Source organism: Penicillium cinerascens (genome assembly GCF_028974065.1).
Source record: "Penicillium cinerascens strain IBT 15544 chromosome Unknown contig_5_segment0_segment0, whole genome shotgun sequence".
In the NCBI taxonomy this organism is placed as follows: Eukaryota; Fungi; Ascomycota; class Eurotiomycetes; order Eurotiales; family Aspergillaceae; genus Penicillium; species Penicillium cinerascens.
In genome coordinates, this window is record NW_026695294.1 from 792,202 (window position 1) to 813,148 (window position 20,947).

Genomic DNA, 20,947 nt, shown 5'->3' on the forward strand with positions numbered 1-20,947 from the left:
ATGTGAAGGGTCCTCCGAGCTCCAAACATGATAATTGCCGGCAGATTATAAGGGGGGGGATCATCAAAAACCTCATCCAGGCACAGGGGAAGATTCATTACCACGTTAGAGCAACGAACCACTGGAAGACGCTCCATGGGAGCACATGGGGTCTGAACCTAGTGCAAAAACAAGAAAATCAAGGAATCATCCCGTCCGGCGTCGAGATGACGAAGAAGCCAAGCCACGTTTTAGCACCAGATTTCATCTATCTTCTTCATTCTTGAACTCAAACCTGCTAAAATAGCACCGCAAGCTGCCATTTCTCTGGGTTATCTGCGCCTCCATACGTCAGAGGTGTCTCAGCCCTACTTGTAGCATTCCACTCAGTCGAGTTCAAAGGTAGCAATCAACCGGGATCGTCTATACTTCCATCCCCTTTGAGCAGCTACTACGTTACCACCCCAGCGATCGCCCCCTGGTCATCCTTGTTTCACTCGGAGCAAGGACGTTGGAGGTTCTTTCCTTACTTTCCATAAATACCCTCCGCCGCCTTGTTCTTCCTTCAACATGCGCCCCTTCAGTGATACCTCCACCCACACAACAGCCTCTTCAAGCTACGGCACCGTTTCTCCAAAGCCTAAACCTTAATACACACTCTCTACCAAATCTCATCCCACTCTGCCAACATGGGTGCCGTCGTCTCTTGCGTACGTCTTCCTCTGATACCTCATATCTTAATGGAGAGCTAACAGCATCTAGATCGAAAGCGTCTTCCGCGCCATCGGCGCTTGCATCATGGCCGTTGTTAACGCCATCGGATCCATCCTGCACGCAATCATCAGCGGTGTCGTCACCGTCATCGACGTGATCATCTCCTGCCTGACCTGCGGCTCCTGCGGGCGGCGTAGTCGTCGAAACCGGTCCGCGGTATAACGCGATAAGGAACACATTGGTTTATGAATCATGATTCATGCGATGTTGTTGTGTTTTGGAGGATGCGGATCCTCGCTGTGATTTGTATTTCTTACTTTTGTATCCGGGAAGGCATGTCGTGATGAACTTCATGTCTTCCCTTTACGTGCGACATACCCAGGCGCAAATGGAAAGAAAGGGAATTTTAATCAGATTGCTATGCATGCTGTAGCCTATTGTGCAAAGTTGTAATTGTACAGAGTAGTATAAGGGCCATATGAGGACCCGCAAACCCGCCACAGACTTCACTCCTTGGAGTTGGTATTAACATACCGCAATAACTCCTCCTTCGTGGGAGCAGGGATCTCATCCCACCGTTCATCAAGAACGAAGGTCGCAAACGGATCCCCTGATCCACTCCCGTGCTTCCTCATCTGCACATAATGCGAAGCCTGCAACGGCCAATGAGTAGGAACACGGCAATTCGCCGTGCGAAAATACATCCTCAGCAGTCGTCGAAAAGGCTCAATTCTGCGACTGCGAATCAAGTACGTAGTGATGAGCGCCGAGCGGTCATTGGAGAATTCATCATCGAGGTAAAAGTCCGTAGACAGGAGCTGCAGGAACTCAAACTGCGATTCTGACCACGGGGCACGGAGCACTTTATCAGGTATACGGCCCGGTCCTACTGCCACGGAACACGGGAGGCGGAAGAGGTCGGTTTCGTAGTAGATCTCGTTTGGTTCGCGGATTTGCACGGCGCCGAAATGGAACCATATTGCGACTTTGCGGTAGACCCGTGATGTGGATGAGGGGTGTAAAGCTGGAAGGACTAGGTCGCCTTTTCTACGGCGGCCGTCGATTGCCCGGTCACATTGGGACAGATTGGAGAAGTATGGATCCAAGTTTGCGAGCCGGGCTTGGTCTTCTTCGCTGAAGACGAGATCTGCGCATTTGCGCCGGATGGCATGGTCCACGTATTCGCGTTGGCAGCGTCGGAGTAGTGGTAATGTACACCATCGGCATGCGAGAATAGTGGTTTGTAGATGCTGGCGCTGTTGCCATGATAGGGCCCAGAAGTCTAGCGGTGGGGGTAGAAAGTCCGGTGTGAAGAATCCTTCCCGTGAGCCTGGGTTGGTGCTGCTGAATGCCAGTCGGACCAACCATGTATATAACAGTGGGTTGGAGAGGGCGCGGCTGAGGTGCGGCGAGGCGCGGGGAAGGTTGATTTCCAGGCTGTACAGGAAAATCAACTGTAATATTTCGACGGGGAGAAACTCCAGGCGCGAGCACGGGTGGTCGGCCAGATAATCGAATTGTCCCATTTGCGGGGAATGGTACTCGGTGTTTGGGAGATGGCTTGAGCGTGAGGATGCTCGTGTTGACCACCAAGCCAGCCCGGATCTGATGTGGTAATGGCAAAGCCAGGAGGGCGGGTGGTATGTGTGAGGAGGGAAAGCTCGTTCATGTCAATGGCATTGTGATCCACGGGTTATAGAGTGTTCGGCGCTCATGTCGGAGTGGGAGCTGAGCTGCTGGAATACGTAACTGCATGGAGGGGGAGGGGTAGTGGGTTACTTCAAGTAGCTTGACGGGTCTTGGCGTGGCCATTGACACGTTCTGATCGCATCGCCATTAGATATGTGGCTGCGTCAGATGAACCTAGGCATCTTGAAGATCATCCACAAGTCATGTCCCTGTCACTTGTGCTGCGTGGTGGCTTGGATGTTGGTCTCGGGGAGCCTCTGGAGCCGGCAGGCACATGGAGAACATGGATGTTGCTGACCGTGGCCAGTTGCTGACCCGGGGGGCCCCGGTCTGACATGGAGCCCGGGATGGTAAATCGGGCAATTTAGCGGCGAATAATAATATCGAATTCGAAATGCCCTTAGATTATGCCTTCTGGACGTTCAAAAAGGACTCCATGTTTCGAAGATTGGTGTGCTGTCGAGTAGGTGCACGTTATATATTCATCCAACGGCATATTTCCTAATTATTGACTTTCAAGGTTATCATCTCCGGAGCCAACCGCATTTGCCAAGTCCTTTATTGATACTGATGACCATATCTTATTTGATGATCATTCATTTGCAACTCTACTATTATTGTCCAAGATTTTAAGGTGAACGCAGAAACCATCTGGATTGAAGAATTGTTTCTATACACATCCCAACCGCCCACCACACCAAGGACGGGAGGCGTCTAAGACTACCCTGGCGAAAGCGCCATATGCTCGACATTGAACAAATACATCTTGCAGTGTGATGAGTCGGGGGATAACAAAGGGAAATTGGACACAAGAAGAGCCCAAAGTTTAGACGGCGGACAGATCGCCGAAGCGCTCCTGTAAACTGCATGAGTACACTGTCAAAAACACAGCTGAATAAAATTCGACATACCTTGTAGCCCGGAGGCATCCACTTGCCCTTGGAAACGAGGGAGGCGGTCTTCTCGTCGATCTCGGGCTGGGCGGAGGCAACCTCGTCCTAGACGCAAATTGTAATCAGCAATCGATTCAAATCCTTCCACCAACCATATAATACGTACGACAGTGAGGTCCTCGAAGGGACGGGCAGTCTCGATGTTCTCCAGAGTCTTCTGCAGGTTGGCGAGCTCAGCCTCGACCTTGCCCTTGGTCTGTTCGGCGTTCTGAACAGCCTGGGCCTCGAAGGCGTCGATAGCCTTGAGCTGGCGGTTGACGTCGTAGGAAGCGGGCTTGAAGGTCTTGAAGTGGTTCTCGATCTCGTCGACGATGGCCTGGTTCTTCAGGACGTCGCGGTAGTGGGAGAAGTCGACGGTCTGGGGCTGCTCGGACAGGACCTGGACCTTGCGGCGGGCGTCATCGTTGCGCTTCTTGAAGGACTGGAGAGAAGCGGCGGTCTGGCCGCGGAGGCCGAGCGAGGTCGAAACCTTGGCCCAGTCGATCTTGAGAGCGGCGCTGCGCTGTGTAGGGGGGCTTCGCGTTAGCGGGTCTGGTCAATGCTCGGGGCGGGTTTCGCTGCGCAGTGCAGCCGGAACGGTGTCACCTACAGCTGCCATTGTGACGGGAGTGAAGATGTGGTGTGGAGGTGGAGAGAAGAGGGGGGAGGTCGATGTGCAGGGAGGTGCCGGACAGGCGAGTTTGACTCGGAAAGGTTTGGATGCGGGAGACACGTGACCACCCGGCATCCGAGCATCGGGTCACTATAAGATTAGAGCGTATGGACATGAAGGAATGTATGCCCTTGGAAAACTTGGGATTCATTCTATGCTATAATTACAGAATTTACATAGAATTTGCATGGAAGTTGGTTCAATTCTTTTTGATTTGAATTGTATACACTTACGGGCATGCCATGACGGACACCGCTATCATGCAAAACCCGAGTCGCTCAGAACCGTATCTCGGCTAGCTTATTATATGCTGAGAGCCATGATGGAGTTGACGATATCGTTATCGTTCTCCCGCAGGGCCTTGACGGCCTTCTTACGGGAAACGTTGGCCTGGGCAACGACCAGGTCAATGTCCTTGGCCTCGAGGCCGGTCTCGTCAACCTCCTCACCATCATCCTCCTCCTCATCATTCTTGGGCTCGACGGCCTTGCCAAGGTCGGAGTGATCGTGGTCGTGGTCGTGACCAGCGTGGTCACCGGCAGCCTCGGCGGCAGCGAGCTGCTGAGCGGCGGAAGCCTGGGCCTGGGCGTTCAAGTCCTCAATCTTGGCCTCACCGAAGATGCTAAAAGAGAGTCAGTAAATCGGTGCTCGTTGATATTTAGGTCGATTGGGTCGGCACATACATCCAGGTGTTGCTGTTGGAGGACTTGTAGACGTCGGGCTGGTTGACGACGAAGAGGACCTATAAATCCAGGAGATCAGCTTCTGAACAAGGTGAAGCACATGATTGGGATGAAATAGCCATGCAATTCCAGAAACTGCAATGCGCTGATCCACGCCATCTCATTTCACGGTCGGAGCTATGACATACGTTCTTGGGGCGGCGGAGGGTGACACGGGTGATGCCGGGGACGTGCGTCAGGCCGAGCTTGGCAATGGCCTTGCGAGCCTTCTTCTCGTTGCGAGAGTGGATGGTGACAGCAGCACCGGCGGGAATGGTGGCATCGCCGGCCTCGGACTCGGAGTCGCTGGCCTCCTCAACGTTCTGGGGAACCTCCTCATCGGGGAGCTCTTCAACACGGGGGTCGGCCATTGTGGATATGTGGGCGAATCTGTAGAGATTCACAAGGTTGAGTCAGTAAAGCTGGTGGTGTGGTTGCGCAGGTTTAGGGAAGCTTCGTGGGAGGTGTGAGGTGGGAGGTGGGAGGGCGGGCGCATAGTGGGAGAACCACCTTAGCCCCCACGAATCGCACAACACTCGGGAAACAGCGGTTCAGGAGGGCAAAAATGGCAGAATACGGGTATTCGAGCAATCGAACGCACCTGATTTTCAGATATCGAGCTGTGGTGGAAACAAAGGGATTTTGATGGTCGTGAGGTCAAAGATCAAGCAGCTGTGCGCTGGCCGATCCCGAAAATCGTTAGCGAGCGGTTGCGCCCACCCCGGACTCCCACAATTGCCCTACCACTGTGTATAGGTCTACTGTACAACTACAGCCATCAACAGATGACATTTTACTGGTATTTTACAAAAAAAGAATAATTAGAAACTCAAGGCTTTGGCCATCGGCTACTCAATTGTTTTTTTCCTCAAAAGTCAAGGAAACGGAATTTCCCCGTTCTATAAAAAAGACAGACCGATAGGCCGAAGACGCAAGAGGAACAATGACACAAGCCCTTGCCGGGATATCAAGGATTTTGAATCATTTTTGCTGTAGTATGGATAATGCATACAGCGATTTTGCTGGGGGAAATGCCAGCTATGGAAACCCGTCCCAGGACACCTCCTTCATCCTATGCACCGAACCCTCGTAATCATTTATGACTTAGCAGCGGTAGCGCGGACCTTGGCGAAAGACTTCTGGACCTCGTAGCGGGCCTAAATCGATAGTTAGAATGATGCCACCGGGAAAATTGGAGGTTGCGATCGGAGCGAGCGGCGCACACTGCGCACTCATACCCCCGATCTTCATCCATCACGTACCTGCTTGCGGAGACGCAGGACCTTGAAGCGCTCAAAGTCGGTCAGGTTCTTGCGGCGGTCGGCCTTCTCGGTCTTCTGGGCGAAGCTGGACTTGGCCCACTTGCCATCGATCTCGTTCTTGGCCCAGAGCTTCTTGACGGGGCCGGTACCGGCAGCACGGGGAAGAGCGGGGATGGTGAAGGGAGTGAGGGTGGCGTGGGCGAGGGGAAGAACGTGACGGGGCACGGTCTTCTGCTCCTCACTGGAGGGACCGTCGACCAGGACCTGCAGGCAATCGCGAGTCAATACACATATTCTCCAACTTGTTCAATTTCAAGCCTCGAAATTTCCATGGATTCCGGGCAGATCGAGGGAAGCGATTTTCAACGTACACGGCGGTGGTCGACAATCTCAACGATGGCAGCGAGCTTGCCAGCGAAGGGGCCGCGGCGGATCAGGACGAGGCGGCCAACCTCGACCAGCTTCCACGAAGCGAGCTTGACATCGATATCGGCCATGGCGTAATTCTGTAGACAAAAAAAAATCTCAGCGCACACTCAGATGTAGCGGTTCAGTAGCGAATGCACTCACGGTCGACAACCGGGGGTTGGAGATAAGTCGGGAGGGTTGTTGTCGAAAGAGTCGGATTGTCCAAGTCTGCGCTGGCGAATTTCGGGATGTGCCCACACACTTCTCGCTTAGCGGGCCACTCAGCTGCGGGTCTAGGGTTGAATTATGTCAGCCCGTCCCGGGATCGGGACTTCGTTATTCCGGTCACCTGCTTTTCTTGCGTTTTTTTGTTTCTCGTTCTCTGCTTCACTGCTATCACTGTTCTTGCCTCGCCATGAGCTTAATGTTGCTCCCGATCATCAACTAACCCTCCAGCTTTGAGTTTTACTCTATCATGAGCTGCCTCACTGTATGTGCAACTCCCCCATTGTCTTTCTTCCCTCTCACATGATGCCGTAATTTGCGATTGACCCGGTGTCTGTGAGGCCCTCGCCGGGGTCTCGATACAGCGCTGCTGGATGATATTTAATTTCTTACATATTCTGAAATTGATCTTCAACACACCCTTTGCTATCATTGCACCAGCTGGACCACTTTGCTGACTGCTCGAAGATTTTTTTAGCCTCACAGCTCTGAGATACCTCGGCCGGTCCATGCTGTTGCTGGTCCGGTCTCACGTCTAAAAGGGTACGTCGCTTGTTTTGCCTTTTTTTTTTTTTTTTTTTCCCCCGGCCCGATGATTACAAACCTTATCACGCCTAGATAGTAATTGATGCCTTCGGGCAGCTGAAATTTCCTTTTCACCAAGATCTCTGAGGACCATTACACATTGCTGCTTTGTTTGAAGTTTTCGTTGGAGTCACCTTCTAACATCGAATAGGATTGACCAGATCATCTCGTCACAGGCTGGGCCTGTCTCGACTACTCCTAGCTATAGAAATGCAAAATGTCTGTTTTGAACTTATTTCTTCTCGTATATCGTATACCTGTATATGCTTCCGTAGAACCTTGGCATTGCGGTGTAGACGAGCTCTATTTAAGCTCCCTACCTAATTGTATTATCCTGAATTTACTTTTCTTGGTTGCCAGTTGAGTTCGGGTCCGTTGCCAAACTAATGTCGATCAATGTTTTCATATCGGGTCCGGGGATCGCCACGGCAAACCTATCTGGTTTCGAATAGACTGCTTTACCAGATCTCCATAGACCTCAGTACAATTCTCACATTATGTTGCTACCAACAACGTTCCATCAGAACCTATTGATTTGAAATGCATCCAGCTCAATACAATACAGCAATACAATACAGCCCATCAACAAATTTTGAATCTTGAACTGTTGACTGAGAACACCCATTTGAAAATGTAGATATTTTGATTACAATAAGTCGTGCTATATCGTGACTGTTGAGGCCTGTGTCCCTTAAATTCCAAGGCCTCGAGCAATGCGATGGATTCCCCTTCCTATCCGCGCATGCCATTTCTTCCACCAATCCGATCTATACCTATCATGTAGTTCGTTGCTCCAACTCGCGATTCGATCATGAGCTTCCGTTCGCAGCCAATGCGGATGGACCCTCGCGACTGAGCACCCACATGAAAACAAATTGGATGATGTACGAGTAGACAAACAAGAACTGAGTGCGACGGTTACGCTGGCCGCGAGCCACGGTGTGCATGGCACCAGTACGCATGGACGAGTCGGCCGAGTCGGGCAGCAAGACGTACTTCAGGGAACGGAGCTAAATCAAGTCAATAAACGTACCGATCAGGAAAGCATAACCGTTCACTTACCAGGAAGAATGCGTTGGCCAGGTAAGTGTAGATAAAGACCGACCAGCCAACCCAGCCTCCAGTTCCACGGCCGGGGGTCAAGATCTCTGATGTAACCAGAGTAGCGATGATGCCCACAAACTTGTATCCGGAGTAGGCCACCAGATCCAACAACTGCGAATCGTTGTTGATGGTAAGAATGTACATGGCCATCTTCAAGCACAGGATCTCAAAGATGATCACCGCAATAGACGTAGTGGTGACCGAGCCCAGAAGCTCCGGGTGGAAGTCCCCACGGAATCCAGCCAGCAATACCGACAAGAGAATGTATGTGACCACTGCCATAACAGGGATGTACATATCAGGCGAGTTGAGATCGTCTCGAGGGGGGAGGAACATGGAGGAGTATTGCTGCTGGACGATCTGGCCATCCGGTCCGGTAGCATTGACCCCCATCCTGGCCTGCTGGCGGGACCAGGGCTTGTGTCGCCAAGGGAAGAGGACGAGGCCGACTTTGTTCAGGACGTAGGAGTTCGAGACGTTGAAGTAGTGCTTGAGGGCAGGTATGGACACATAGCGATTGAACTGTAGTTCGCAATTAGACACGCGTCGGTAAATCAAGATTCCCTAAGGATGCATACGTTCTGTTCCACATATTCCTGTCCAGCTGCCATCGCGCTCTTTCCAACCTGGAAGCCCATCTGTGCCGTAGGATCACTCATGAACCCGGGGAAATTGGGACCATAGTTGCCGGCAGCGCCGGCAGCGCCACTTTGGGCGGGAGATGGCTGGTATGGATTTCCTCCACCTCCATAACCAGCATTCGGTGTCTGTTGAGAGGGAGGGGGAGGAGAGCGCATCATGGGGACGGTCGACACATGCTGCGGAACGGGGTGGTGCAGAGGAGGCGACTGCGCGGGCGGTGGTGCGAAGGAGCCCCGATACATAGTGTTCCTGAAACGACAGAGGATATCGGAAGAGGGAGCACTGAAGGAGTCGGGGAGCCGGTGGAAAGGAGCGAGGTCGGGGGTTGAGAGAGGTGTAGAGTGGAAGTGTTTATACGTGGCTGAAGATCCGCTCTGCCTCCGAGCTCGAACATCGCTTTTTGGCCGAACCGCCACCACGACCTTTCACCCTCCTTCTGTCCCCCTTTTTCGCCGCAAGATATCCCTTTTTACGCCTTCTATACGATCCTAGAGCATATCTCATCATGCTGGAAGCTTTTGAAATCCTCACCACCTCGGGCGTGGTACTGTGGTCCAAGACCTACGCACCAGTGGGGTCCCATGTCATTAACAGCCTGATCAACGACGTTTTTATCGAAGAAAAGGTCGTGCCCCAGGGTGCTTCGGCCGGTGTTTCGCCGATATTCAAGAAGGAGAAATATACCCTCAAGTGGAAGAGGGTCAAGGAATTTAACCTGATCTTTGTTGTACGTCGGCCGCCCGTCGCATATATCACCTGAGTGTCGCAAACCTAACTATGTTCTCAATAGGCTGTGTACCAATCGCTGCTTCACCTCGGCTGGATTGACAGACTCCTCGAGAATATCTCCACTATCTTTATCGACCTCTATAAGGACCAACTGAAGGGAAACCGCACGAGAATCACTGCGTACCGATTCGACCCGTACTTTGAACAGCAGGTGCGCGAGCTTGAGGACAATACCGGCAGTGTCGCAGAGACGTACCCTGCAGAGACCGGGGAGAAGAAAGACCCGCTTGTCTTGTCGGACAATGGCGGTCCTCCGCCGCCACCAGTGCCTGGCCTCATGAAAGCGCAGCCTCAAGCTGCGCTGGCCGGGGCGACCTCTGATGAGGGCACGCCACTAGCAACTCCTGATACTTCTAGGTCTTCGACTCCTGTGGGCCACATCCTTGCCGGAAAGGCTGGACCCGGCGGTCGACTCTCTCGCCGTGCGAAGAAGCTCCAGAATGTGAGCTCTAATGCCTCGTCTGGCGATGAAACTTCTCGCAAAGGCAAAGCTCCCAAGGGCTCCGCAAAGAAGGGCCGCAAGTGGGATGCTAGCGGGTATGCAGATGAGGATGACGGCGAGATCCTGGACTACTCTGCTCCTGCAGATGATGCGGAGCCTGCCGCCCCCGCTGTGGAAGCCATCTCCCAGGATGATTGGGGTCGCAGAACTGGCAAGGGCCAATTTGTCTTGAAAGAGCTTGGTGATGAGGTCCATGATATTCTGGACAATGCCGACGCTGAAAAGAGCAAGGGCAATGCTTCCTCGGGTATTGTTGGCTCTGGTTTCAACGCCGTCGGTGGCTTCTTCCGCAACATTGTCGGCGGCAAGACATTGACCGAGGCTGACCTCCAGAAGCCGCTCAAGGCGATGGAAGACCATTTGCTGAAGAAGAACGTCGCTCGTGAGGCGGCCGTCCGTCTCTGCGAAGGTGTTGAGCGCGAGCTGGTTGGAAAGAAGACCGCCAACTTCCAGAGCGTCGACACTGCTCTACACATCGCAATGGAGGCATCCTTGCGAAAGATGCTGACTCCCACCTCCTCCTTGGATCTGCTGCGCGAGATCAACGCCGTGACCGCCCCGACTACCAAGCAGCATGCTCCTCGTCCCTACGTGATGTCCATTGTTGGCGTCAACGGTGTTGGCAAATCCACCAACCTGAGCAAAATCTGCTTCTTCCTTCTGCAGAACAAGTACAAAGTCCTCATTGCGGCTTGTGATACTTTCCGTTCTGGTGCCGTTGAGCAGCTTCGTGTCCACGCTCGCAACTTGAAGGAGCTTAGTGTCCGTGATGGTGCTGGCGACATTGAGCTCTACGAAAAGGGCTACGGCAAAGACGCGGCGAACGTTGCCAAGGATGCCGTTGACTACGCTGCTGCCCACAAGTTCGATGTCGTCTTGATCGACACAGCTGGTCGTCGTCACAACGACCAGCGTCTCATGTCTTCCCTCGAGAAATTCGCCAAGTTCGCCAATCCTGACAAGATCTTCATGGTTGGTGAGGCGTTGGTAGGAACAGACAGTGTCATGCAGGCACGTAACTTCAACGCGGCATTTGGAACTGGCCGGAACTTGGATGGCTTCATCATTAGCAAGTGTGATACGGTGGGCGACATGGTTGGAACACTAGTTAGCATGGTCCATGCCACGGGCATCCCTATTGTCTTCTTGGGTGTTGGGCAGCACTACGGAGATCTGCGTGGACTTAGTGTACCCTGGGCTGTCAGTTTGTTGATGAAGTGATGATTTTCCATAGCCCGGCTTTTCTCTGCATCGCACTTCTTTGTCTATATTAAATGTTTGAGTTCCTAATTGCTTTCCCTTTTCTCAATCACTTTGCAGCCCATTAAATATCTTCAATGGTAAAATCATTTAAACAAATAACAGTCTCCACAAAGAACGATGCCAGACGTACATCCCTTCCGTAGTCGAACTTCTTTATGAGAACTTGAATATGTTCCATCTCCTGCCTCCCTTTCTACCACCATTTGCCCCCTCCCCTTCACGCACTATGCAACACAGGCCTACAAACACCCCACCACGCATATGCAGTATACTAGAGCAAAAAAGTAGGAATGGTCGACCTAGAACGAGCAAAAAATTGACCGACGCAGGGGTCGAACCTGCAATCTCTTGATTCGTAGTCAAGCGCCTTGCCATTGGGCCAGCCGGCCTCGTTGGATATCAGGACCAAAATTGTGTCATAGAATCCAGAAAAAGTTTTTGCATCAAGACCCACACTTCCTATTTCAGTAAGAAAACCCTTAAGACGCAATTTTCACTTTTCTCCAAGCCATAGTAGCACTCACAGAGGACTCTCAAGATTAAGATATAACTAATTCGCTTCAATGGCATTTTGCCTTCAAAAACAAAAAAAACCTTGACCATGACGGGAGGTGCGTATAGATCAAAAATACAAAAAGACACTCTCCCTCGGGGAATCGAACCCCGGTCTCCCGCGCTTATCGGTGTTAATGACAAGCGGAAATCATGACCACTAGACCAAGGAAGATGGTTCAGTCGAGTTACTGCTCGACCACTTGGGTGGTTGATGTAAGGGGTAGTCCTTTTTGGTCTCAAGAGCAACGAACAGATGTGATGAAAGTTTTGGGTTCACCTCAACACTCAAAATACATTTCTTTTTTGCCGTATTAGGTATGCAAGTTCTCGTGGTGCGTATGTTTTCAGAAATAAATACCTCATGTTATTTGGTTTAGTGATTTGAGCAATTTGGACGGAATCGGCGTTTTGCTTGGATTTTCGCTCATGGGTCCTCGGGAACTATATATTCCGCTCATGTCTTCTGAAATTGGGCATCTCATTCCGTGCCCCGACCTTTTATTTTCAAGGTTCTTGGAGTTAACTGCATCACCAAATTTGGAACGCATACACCTAGACACAGGGTAAAGAGGGATCTGTGCTCGGAAATCCTAACTGGCCTAACACCCGCAGACTAAGGTCCACGGCTACTTCTTGTTGGAAAACAGTTACACAGATAGGTAAGACGTAACAACATTCATGCACAGGAATGAAAACTGAAAATAACTCCCACGAAAGCAAGTCAACCTAAAAAATATAAAAAAAGAGACCCTGCTAGTGAGCGACCTTGGTATGAAACAGTGTAGCCAGACCCTACCAGCAGGGTTGTCATCTGGATTTACGGACGCGGTATCGGGGCCCCGGGAAAATACCACCGAGAACAGCAATGCCAGGAATACAAAGACGAAAACCAGATATCCATTCTCTTTCCTTCAGCGCGACTCATAGTACGGATTCCTCTCGCGGCGTCTATTGAAGCTGAAATACCAGGTCGGTTCTCCGTGACTGATGTGGCAAGTCGAGTCCCATTCACCATCATAAGCTTCCCTGTGCAACTCTCGATCCCAGTATGTCGAATTTTCGTCAGGGTGGTTCCTCAGACAATCCAGGCATAGACCATCGAAGTACGCTCTGATCCTCCTTTGAATACTCTCGATGAGATAAGTCCAGGAGCGGCTGCACCACGAACACGGCATCAGAGGGTCGTGTTTGTTGCGAATTAAGTTTTTACGATCGAAATCATCCAGTCGAGTGAGAATGTCTGCAACACTATTCCGGAAGAGGGTGTTGCCGAGTGGTTCGACGTCGATTCGCTGGAGTTCCTTCAAGTAGCTGCATACTCCATTGGCTGTACAGTCATCAATAGTTCCATGGAGGGTTGCAGAAATCTCCTTGTAAAGCCCCTGTTGAAGGATTGTCCTCAGTAGTCCTCAGGCCGCATTCAGCTGCTCTTCACGGAGTTAAAAGAGGTTAATTTTCTGACCGCAGGCAAGGTGGACTTGCGTATGAGAATGGGTGGTAGGTGCATTGCGACGGACGGGACTGGATTGTTCTCACCAATCCGGCCCGGGGAATTGTAAACCAATCGCTGGGTGATGGTCTGGAACCCCTCCGCATGGTCGAAATAGAAACACGGAAAAAGGAGCTGGGAGATGAATTTGAGGTCCTTCTTCCATTCCTTACCCCGATTCTGAGTAGCCCAGCTAAGCCATTTATCAAACCAGAGCGTCGGCTTTGTGTCTTTTGGATCAAAACCGTATTTATGGCTTGCCTGGATGGTGTACCAAACATCTGTGGCAGAGATGGAACCCGGGTCTGGGGGTTTGTCGTGAAAAATGCCAAGCAGAACTTCCATCCCGTTGATAGATTCGTCCTCAAGAGTGATCACTTCAGTTCTTCTCCAGCAACCCTTGAGGCTGGTGCGGAAATGGTTGCTGCCTTGCGTGAGGACTGATTCCTTCACATGGAATAGAGCTGATCTGGGGCGTGATTCGGGCTTTTGATAGGAAGAAATCTTGCCTTTATGAGCCTTAGTTTCTTCAACGGCCTTGATGGTCAAGTCACTCAGACTGGCAAGAGAGATTTCCATACTGAAAACGGACTTCAAGGGGTGGTAGATGAGAAAGGCCCTGAAGGAAGGTGGAAAGGGCACAAGGAAGAAGAGATGGATCCGAGAAAAGAGATTTGAGTGCCAGGGACTGGGGATCCAAAGTATGGAAAAGACTTGAGACTGACTTGAGACTGGATACTGGACAAAAGGAGACCGTATCTGGGTAGATGATGAAGGGAAGACTAGGGAAGAGAAGAGAAGGGGAGGAAACAGAGCAGCATCCATGGGCAAGCAGAGGGGAAACATTCAGGCAGCGAGGCAAAGAAGCAGCGAAATGAGAGAAATTGGGGCTCAGGCAGAAGCAGACCAACAATAAGCATGAAATACAAGAGTCTGGATAGTTCTGGCGGCTCAGTGAGGCCAATGCTCCTGGGCATTCTACCGTACAAATTGTGCAGTCTTGTCTTGACATGTAGTATGAGGCTAAATACTTTTTATTTGTAGATCTAACAGAGTAGCAAGCGCCTCAGCATTCAACTGTTCTCGCAGAGTAGAGTGTTCAAGTGTTCAAACAGCCATCCATCAAACTCAATTCTATGTGCAAAATGTGAAAAAAAAAAAACACCAACCCAAGGCATGCTCAGCTAAGAATGCACCGCCAACCCAATGAAAGGACTGGGTAATAAATATTCAAATGCAAATAGGCTCAAAAGAGCCATTGGATCGTCACGTCATATAAGCAAGTTTCGCATCGCCAATAAATTTACGCACCGTTGGCTTCATCATCATCATCATCATCGGATTTATAGTTTCCGTCGTCACTATCATCGCCGCCCCAGCCCTCTGCCTCGAGGGAGCGACCGCGGATTCCGAAACTCATGATGAATCCGATGAATGAGACAGCCCCGAAGACACCAAATGCCAGAGCTTCTCCCTTGGGCTGAATCTTGGCTGTTAGGGAGAAGAGACCTCCAGACAGGAATGGGCCGACGGAACGGCCGGCGGCGCTGAGGGTCTGCGCGAGGCCATTGAGGGCACCCAGGACTGCGTGGTTCGGAGCGGTATTTGTAACCTGAAATAATTAGTCATTGAAGTTTGTAAGTAGAGAATATAATGCCTTACCAGTAGCAGAGCACTGGTCAAGCCACCAACAGAGGCAATGGTCTTGACCAGTAACACGAGGCACAGCTCGACGGCCATGAGAGCAGATTTGCCAGTCAGGCCCTTGCTGTCCTCGCTCTTGTATCCAATAAAAGGCATCAGGAGGAAAGAGACAACGAAACCGAACAGACCTGCACGGTAGGACCATCGGTTGCCCATCTTATCACGCAGGCGATTAAAAATGCAAATTTGGAAAATGATTGTCACAATTCCAGCGAATCCTTGAGACAGACCGATCTCAGAGGGCGTAAGGTGGCGTCCCATGGGCGGTTTGGCTTGCGCGAAGATTGGAAACAGCGAGTTGAAAGAAACATTGCAGAAAGCAAAAATCAAGTATGTAATGAGTAGGAGCATGGTATCCCGTGTGTATATTTCGTCCCACGTCAGCTCTTCCACATGCTGGTGTGACTGACTTGACACCTCTGAAGCCGAGTCCAGGTCACTGTCATGTTCTTGACTATCGCCAGTGTTGCGCCGGATGGGGCCGTCTGGAACCCGTAGATAGGTTGGGTGCGGGGAAAAGCCTGTGAACTGCCAGATCCATGAGAAGAGACTGCGAACTTTTTTGCCAAACTTCGGAAGGGTGTCGGCATCTTCCAGGCTTTCCTCCATGAATAATGCAGTCAAGACGAAGTCCACCAGAAGGATAAAAGCGGAGAAAAGGTTTGGTGCCAGGTACGGATATGTGCTTTTGTTCCCCGTGAAAGGGTTGCGCTCGAAGACGAGTAGCCCTCCCAAGAGAGGACCCGTGATACCGCCAATACCGTAGAGGACGGGGAGGTATGTAAAGGCCTGAGACTGGTTGCTTCGGTCCGTGATCTCACCCAGACAAGTCGACACTAGGCCCTGGTTACCGTTGACTACACCCATGATTGCCTGGACCGCGATAGCTTGCCACAGGGTCTTGCAAAACCCAAACGCAACGAAGCAGAGCGCTGTCAACAAAGTACCGAGGAGGATGACCGGCTTGCGCCCAATGCGGTCGGAGAGCCAACCCCAGAAATAGTTTGTGCCGAATTGTGCAAGGGCAAATGCTGAAGCAATCGATCCCACGTAGACACCCACTTGGCTCGGCTCCACCTCGGGGAAGGTGGATGCCATATCCGGCAGATATGGACTAATCGAGTTGAGCGCTGTTTGCTCCGCCAGGGCAATCATAGCCAACACAGCCATCTGTTTCTTCGGCAGTGGCGACTGTGTATGGTGCTCGGTGAGGTCATGGTGGTAATCGTGCGAGGCTTCCCCAGAGGACTCCGACTGGCCCGAATTTGGACGTCCACGCGACTTGGGCGGAGGTGTATCGAATGTCTGGTAGTGCTGCGTAGAGGAGCGGCGATTGATCGGCGTACGGTCCGCGACTGTCATTTTTGCAGCACGGAGCGATCGAGAGATGATGTGACGCTTTCAAAACCCAACCATGCGATTGGGGGAGGTTGGAGACAGTCCGAGCGCACCCGCGATGCTGGGGTCGTGTGCGAGTCTGCACACCCAGTCACGGTGTGCGATGGCGACTAGGGCAATCGTATGAATAAAGACAGTTGTTCAAGAGGGACAAATAAAGAGAGCGCAGAACAGGAATCGGCGATTAGGTTGCAGAAACAGGAACTTGACCAAGATCTAACTTGGAAACTCCCGGGCCCGATGATGTAAGCGGCATTGGGGGCTGCTGAGTCATTGCGTTCTGGACCGCGGGATCTGGGGGATGATTGTTCATGCGCTTCATCTTTCATCTTGTTCGTCTGTACCACGTAGATCACTACACTCAATTTAGAGAGAATGAATGAGCATCCCAAAGTTTCAATTCAATAGGAAAATGTGCATTCTCGAGCGAAGTACGCCTGCCCAAGTGGACATCTTTTTCCGGCCAAGCTATATGAAACCAAGCTACACCGTCTACGCCATTTTGGTGGTGTTTCTTTCAATTGAACCAATGACTTAATGGAGCATATTGCATGGGCTTCATTCGATCGATCCTGGAATGTTTCATCAACTGGACGGTAAAGGTGAACCAAGCAGTGGAAACCCAGCGTGGGTGACGGAATGCGAGTCCTTTAGATCGGGGCTCTCGGCAGTGATTTGGAGTGTGATCGATTTATATATTCAGGTGGAATAAACCGTACGATCTTATTAGACCGAATTGGTATCATTGATGCTCCTCGCGACTAGCCGGTTGAAGAGTACAAGGATATTGAGTGTCTCGGATACTACCGCGAGGCCCAGAAGCAGTGTGCCAGTGGGTTGATACTACACGCAAAAAGCAGATTATTGATAACCTTAAAACCATTGCAAGCATTCACGCCTGCCGGTGCAATGGGATGACTCGCAGCATGCTAGCTTCACTAAGGGTACTACGTGGATTCGAGCGCATGACCTTTACTTGGAGATCAATGTGAGGTAGCAAGAGTATTATCCCGCCAGCGTTCATTTATTCTGGAAGAACGCTCTGCGATTGTGAAAAGAATATCGCGACGTCTTTATACACGGTGCATTCGATGTTCTTGACTACGAGAATCAGGAGATTTTCTGCTTTGTCTAGACCAGAGAAGTTAAGCAAGCTTTATTGCTCTTAATTTAAACATTGAAGCCCAGAAATTTATGAAATTTATGAAATTTAGAGTTATGCAGATGACTGTGAGCAACTATGAGAGCTTGACCCTGGAAACATTGCAGCCTTTCGAGGACATAATTTACGTCAAGGCTTAACCTCATCAACCACGAATTTGGATCCATCCCGGATGTTCCGCACTAATATCCAATTAGATCCAACCTGAAGTCAGCATATAATCGATACTCAGAAGGTATCGTATCAATTGTCATCGTGTCGTGTCAATGTGACGTCCGCCCCGTCATGTTGACGTCCCGGAATAACAAACATCCAGAATATAAAGATTGTAGAATCTGCACTTCCCTCACACCCATCCAATTCAGTTCAATAATTCTTCTCCCCGGATATTTCAGAATCTATTCGTGTTGCCATCTGCAAGAGAATAGCCTATTTATCATGGCCTCCCACATAGTAGGCGGCTTACGCAAAGCATCAGACGCCGTGCAGCAAACAATCTCAAAAGACAAAAAGGTCATCGACTTGCAGCATGACATGGTCAACATCAACTCCAAGCTACCGATGACCGCTGACCATGGAGTCAAAGTTGAGAACACGGATCAATGGCTCCGGGTGGTTGATGACAAGCATACAGGTCCGTCACTGTTAGAGGATCAACTGGCCCGAGAGAAGGTAAGCAAACATCCCCATTAACTGATCAAAAGTAAACAAGAGAAATATCTGCTGACCTCAAATTAGATCACCCGCTTCGACCACGAACGCATTCCTGAGCGAGTCGTTCATGCTCGAGGCACAGGCGCATTTGGAAACTTCAAACTGCACAAGAGCATTGCGGATCTTTCCTATGCGGGTATTCTCACGGATACAAGCAGGAATACTCCTGTCTTTGTGCGTTTCTCTACAGTTCAAGGAAGCAGAGGAAGCGCCGATACGGTACGTGATGTACGTGGATTCGCAGTCAAGTTCTACACCGACGAAGGCAATTGGGATATAGTGGGCAACAATATCCCGGTTTTCTTCATTCAGGATGCTATCAAGTTTCCCGATTTTGGTAAGTCTAACATTATATTCAATTAAAGAGACAACGCTGCATACTAACAATCCTCTCTTGAAGTGCACGCCGTGAAGCCAGAACCACATAACGAAGTTCCCCAAGGCCAAACAGCCCACAACAATTTCTGGGACTTCGTCTACCTCCACCCGGAAGCCACACACATGGTAATGTGGGCAATGTCCGACCGCGCAATTCCGCGATCCTTCCGCATGATGCAAGGCTTCGGAGTAAACACCTTCACCCTAATCAACAAAGCCGGAAAATGCCACTTCGTGAAATTCCACTTCATCCCGCAGCTAGGCGTGCACTCCCTTGTCTGGGATGAAGCGCTCAAAATCAACGGCCAGGATCCTGACTTCCACCGCAAGGACCTAATGGACGCAATTGACAACAAGGCCTACCCGAAATGGGACTTCGCGATTCAAGTGATCCCAGAAGAGAAGCAGGACGCGTTTGAGTTTGATGTTCTCGATGCGACGAAAATATGGCCTGAAGATCTTGTTCCGTTGCAGGTTATTGGCCAGTTGGAATTGAACCGTAATGTGGACGAGTTTTTTCCCCAGACTGAGCAAGTTGCATTTTGTACGAGTCACATCGTGCCAGGGATTGACTTTTCCGATGATCCGCTGCTGCAGGGTAGGAATTTCTCTTACTTTGATACCCAGATTAGTCGGCTTGGTGTGAACTGGGAGGAATTGCCGATTAATCGACCTGTTTGTCCGGTCTTAAATCATAATCGTGATGGGAAATCGCGGCACCGGATTACCCAGGGTGCGGTGAATTACTGGCCGAATCGATTCGAGGCGTGTCCTCCAACCAGTGCCACTGGTGAAGCTGGAGGGTTCCAATCATTCCCAGCTATGGTTGGCGGTCAGAAGCGTCGGGCTTTGAGTGAGAAGTTTGGAGATCATTTCACCCAACCGCAGTTGTTTTACAATTCTCTTTCTGAACATGAGAAACTGCATGTTCGGAAAGCTCTGAGCTTTGAACTCGACCACTGCGATGATCCGACGGTGTATACCCGTTTCGCAGGGCATCGGCTCGCCGAAATAGATCTGGCGCTTGCGCAGGCTGTGGCTGAGGTAGTTGGTGCGCCTGTTCCTGAGCGTGCAACAAGTACAAACCCCGGGAAGAAAGCGCCGCGGCTCTCGCAGACCGAGTTCGTTCCATCCACTCCATCAATCGCCAGCCGAAGGATTGCAATCCTGATCGGAGACGGATTTGATGCTGTTGCATTCAATGGCCTGCGGGCTGCAATACTGGCTGCACGAGCTCAACCGATTGTGATTGGAACCAAGCGATCTCGCATATATGCAGACGGGGAGAAGGCATATGTGGCCGCTGGAGTCGGGATAGTACCTGATCATCAGCTGTACGGGGTGCGGTCGACATTGTTTGATGCGACTTTCATTCCGGGTGGATCACATATCAAGACTCTTTCGCAGGATGGCCAGGTTAGGCACTGGGTTGCTGAGACTTTTGGACATCTCAAGGCTCTTGGCGCTTCTGGAGATGCGACTGGGCTAGTGAAGGAAAGCCTGGCTGCTGCTCCGGGTCTTCAGATTGCGTCTTCTGGACCGATTGAATGGTATGGGGTTGTTACGATCGGTGGAATCCAGAAACCTGAGAATTTCAAGGAGACAGTTGACATTGTGAGTGGCGCAAAGGATTTCGTTGGGATGTTCTTCTACCAGATTGCGCATCATCGAAATTATCAGCGGGAGTTGGATGGCCTTGCCGCGGTTGTGCCATTTTAACATGAATTTAAGAGGTTTTATGACAAAAATTGCATATCCAGTTTCTAACATCTTGCTTTATTCCAAAAAAAAGAAAGAACAAAGAGAGCGAGAATCATTTTCAAGACAGAGGGTCATAAGCAATCTCAATTTCAGTTCCAACAAACTTGACATCCCTCTTCTCCTGTGATATTCTCTCGTAGTCCCTGACTTGAATCTTTTTCTGCCGGCGAATGCAACTGAAGCATTTCAAATTTGCGATCACCTGCGCTGTTTTTCTTTGATTCGAAAGATCCAACGCCCACGCGCTCACTTCGTGGATTCGCGGGTGATTAGAATACTTCCCACTTGCCAAGAACC

At 50.7% G+C, this 20,947-nt stretch overlaps 10 protein-coding genes across 10 annotated transcripts; 3 read left to right on the top strand and 7 right to left on the bottom strand.

Annotated features, from left to right (window-relative positions):
• Nucleotides 1-668: 668 nt before the first annotated feature.
• N7498_004737 (uncharacterized protein) lies at nucleotides 669-915 on the top strand (the record flags this gene model as incomplete). The annotated part of the gene is made up of 2 exons (XM_058451799.1): nucleotides 669-689; nucleotides 742-915. 2 exons carry the CDS (start codon nucleotides 669-671, stop codon nucleotides 913-915), a joined length of 195 nt encoding a protein of 64 aa, XP_058308337.1.
• Nucleotides 916-1,199: 284 nt separating this feature from the next.
• On the bottom strand, nucleotides 1,200-2,219 carry N7498_004738 (uncharacterized protein; the record flags this gene model as incomplete). Its single annotated transcript, XM_058451800.1, has 1 exon — nucleotides 1,200-2,219. One exon carries the CDS (start codon nucleotides 2,217-2,219, stop codon nucleotides 1,200-1,202), a length of 1,020 nt encoding a protein of 339 aa, XP_058308338.1.
• A 989-nt stretch (nucleotides 2,220-3,208) lies between these two features.
• On the bottom strand, nucleotides 3,209-3,933 carry N7498_004739 (F1F0 ATP synthase subunit d; the record flags this gene model as incomplete). The annotated part of the gene is made up of 4 exons (XM_058451801.1): nucleotides 3,209-3,238; nucleotides 3,294-3,380; nucleotides 3,442-3,837; nucleotides 3,925-3,933. The coding sequence occupies 4 exons, from the start codon at nucleotides 3,931-3,933 to the stop codon at nucleotides 3,209-3,211; spliced, it is 522 nt and encodes a 173-aa protein (XP_058308339.1).
• Nucleotides 3,934-4,290: 357 nt separating this feature from the next.
• Nucleotides 4,291-5,080, bottom strand: N7498_004740 (nascent polypeptide-associated complex subunit alpha; the record flags this gene model as incomplete). Its single annotated transcript, XM_058451802.1, has 3 exons — nucleotides 4,291-4,609; nucleotides 4,671-4,729; nucleotides 4,859-5,080. 3 exons carry the CDS (start codon nucleotides 5,078-5,080, stop codon nucleotides 4,291-4,293), a joined length of 600 nt encoding a protein of 199 aa, XP_058308340.1.
• A 521-nt stretch (nucleotides 5,081-5,601) lies between these two features.
• N7498_004741 (60S ribosomal protein eL14) lies at nucleotides 5,602-6,628 on the bottom strand (the record flags this gene model as incomplete). Its single annotated transcript, XM_058451803.1, has 4 exons — nucleotides 5,602-5,866; nucleotides 5,972-6,235; nucleotides 6,343-6,477; nucleotides 6,542-6,628. Coding segments are annotated over 4 exons (546 nt in total), but the record flags the coding sequence as incomplete, so codon positions are not given.
• Nucleotides 6,629-7,998: 1,370 nt separating this feature from the next.
• On the bottom strand, nucleotides 7,999-9,177 carry N7498_004742 (protein transporter YIF1; the record flags this gene model as incomplete). Its single annotated transcript, XM_058451804.1, has 3 exons — nucleotides 7,999-8,199; nucleotides 8,252-8,815; nucleotides 8,872-9,177. 3 exons carry the CDS (start codon nucleotides 9,175-9,177, stop codon nucleotides 7,999-8,001), a joined length of 1,071 nt encoding a protein of 356 aa, XP_058308342.1.
• A 263-nt stretch (nucleotides 9,178-9,440) lies between these two features.
• N7498_004743 (signal recognition particle receptor subunit alpha) lies at nucleotides 9,441-11,447 on the top strand (the record flags this gene model as incomplete). Its single annotated transcript, XM_058451805.1, has 2 exons — nucleotides 9,441-9,662; nucleotides 9,726-11,447. The coding sequence occupies 2 exons, from the start codon at nucleotides 9,441-9,443 to the stop codon at nucleotides 11,445-11,447; spliced, it is 1,944 nt and encodes a 647-aa protein (XP_058308343.1).
• Nucleotides 11,448-12,955: 1,508 nt separating this feature from the next.
• On the bottom strand, nucleotides 12,956-14,112 carry N7498_004744 (uncharacterized protein; the record flags this gene model as incomplete). Its single annotated transcript, XM_058451806.1, has 2 exons — nucleotides 12,956-13,426; nucleotides 13,507-14,112. 2 exons carry the CDS (start codon nucleotides 14,110-14,112, stop codon nucleotides 12,956-12,958), a joined length of 1,077 nt encoding a protein of 358 aa, XP_058308344.1.
• Nucleotides 14,113-14,836: 724 nt separating this feature from the next.
• On the bottom strand, nucleotides 14,837-16,599 carry N7498_004745 (MFS transporter; the record flags this gene model as incomplete). The annotated part of the gene is made up of 2 exons (XM_058451807.1): nucleotides 14,837-15,145; nucleotides 15,196-16,599. 2 exons carry the CDS (start codon nucleotides 16,597-16,599, stop codon nucleotides 14,837-14,839), a joined length of 1,713 nt encoding a protein of 570 aa, XP_058308345.1.
• A 1,636-nt stretch (nucleotides 16,600-18,235) lies between these two features.
• On the top strand, nucleotides 18,236-20,608 carry catA (catalase catA; the record flags this gene model as incomplete). The annotated part of the gene is made up of 3 exons (XM_058451808.1): nucleotides 18,236-18,469; nucleotides 18,536-18,848; nucleotides 18,912-20,608. The coding sequence occupies 3 exons, from the start codon at nucleotides 18,236-18,238 to the stop codon at nucleotides 20,606-20,608; spliced, it is 2,244 nt and encodes a 747-aa protein (XP_058308346.1).
• Between the last annotated feature and the right edge of the window lie 339 nt (nucleotides 20,609-20,947).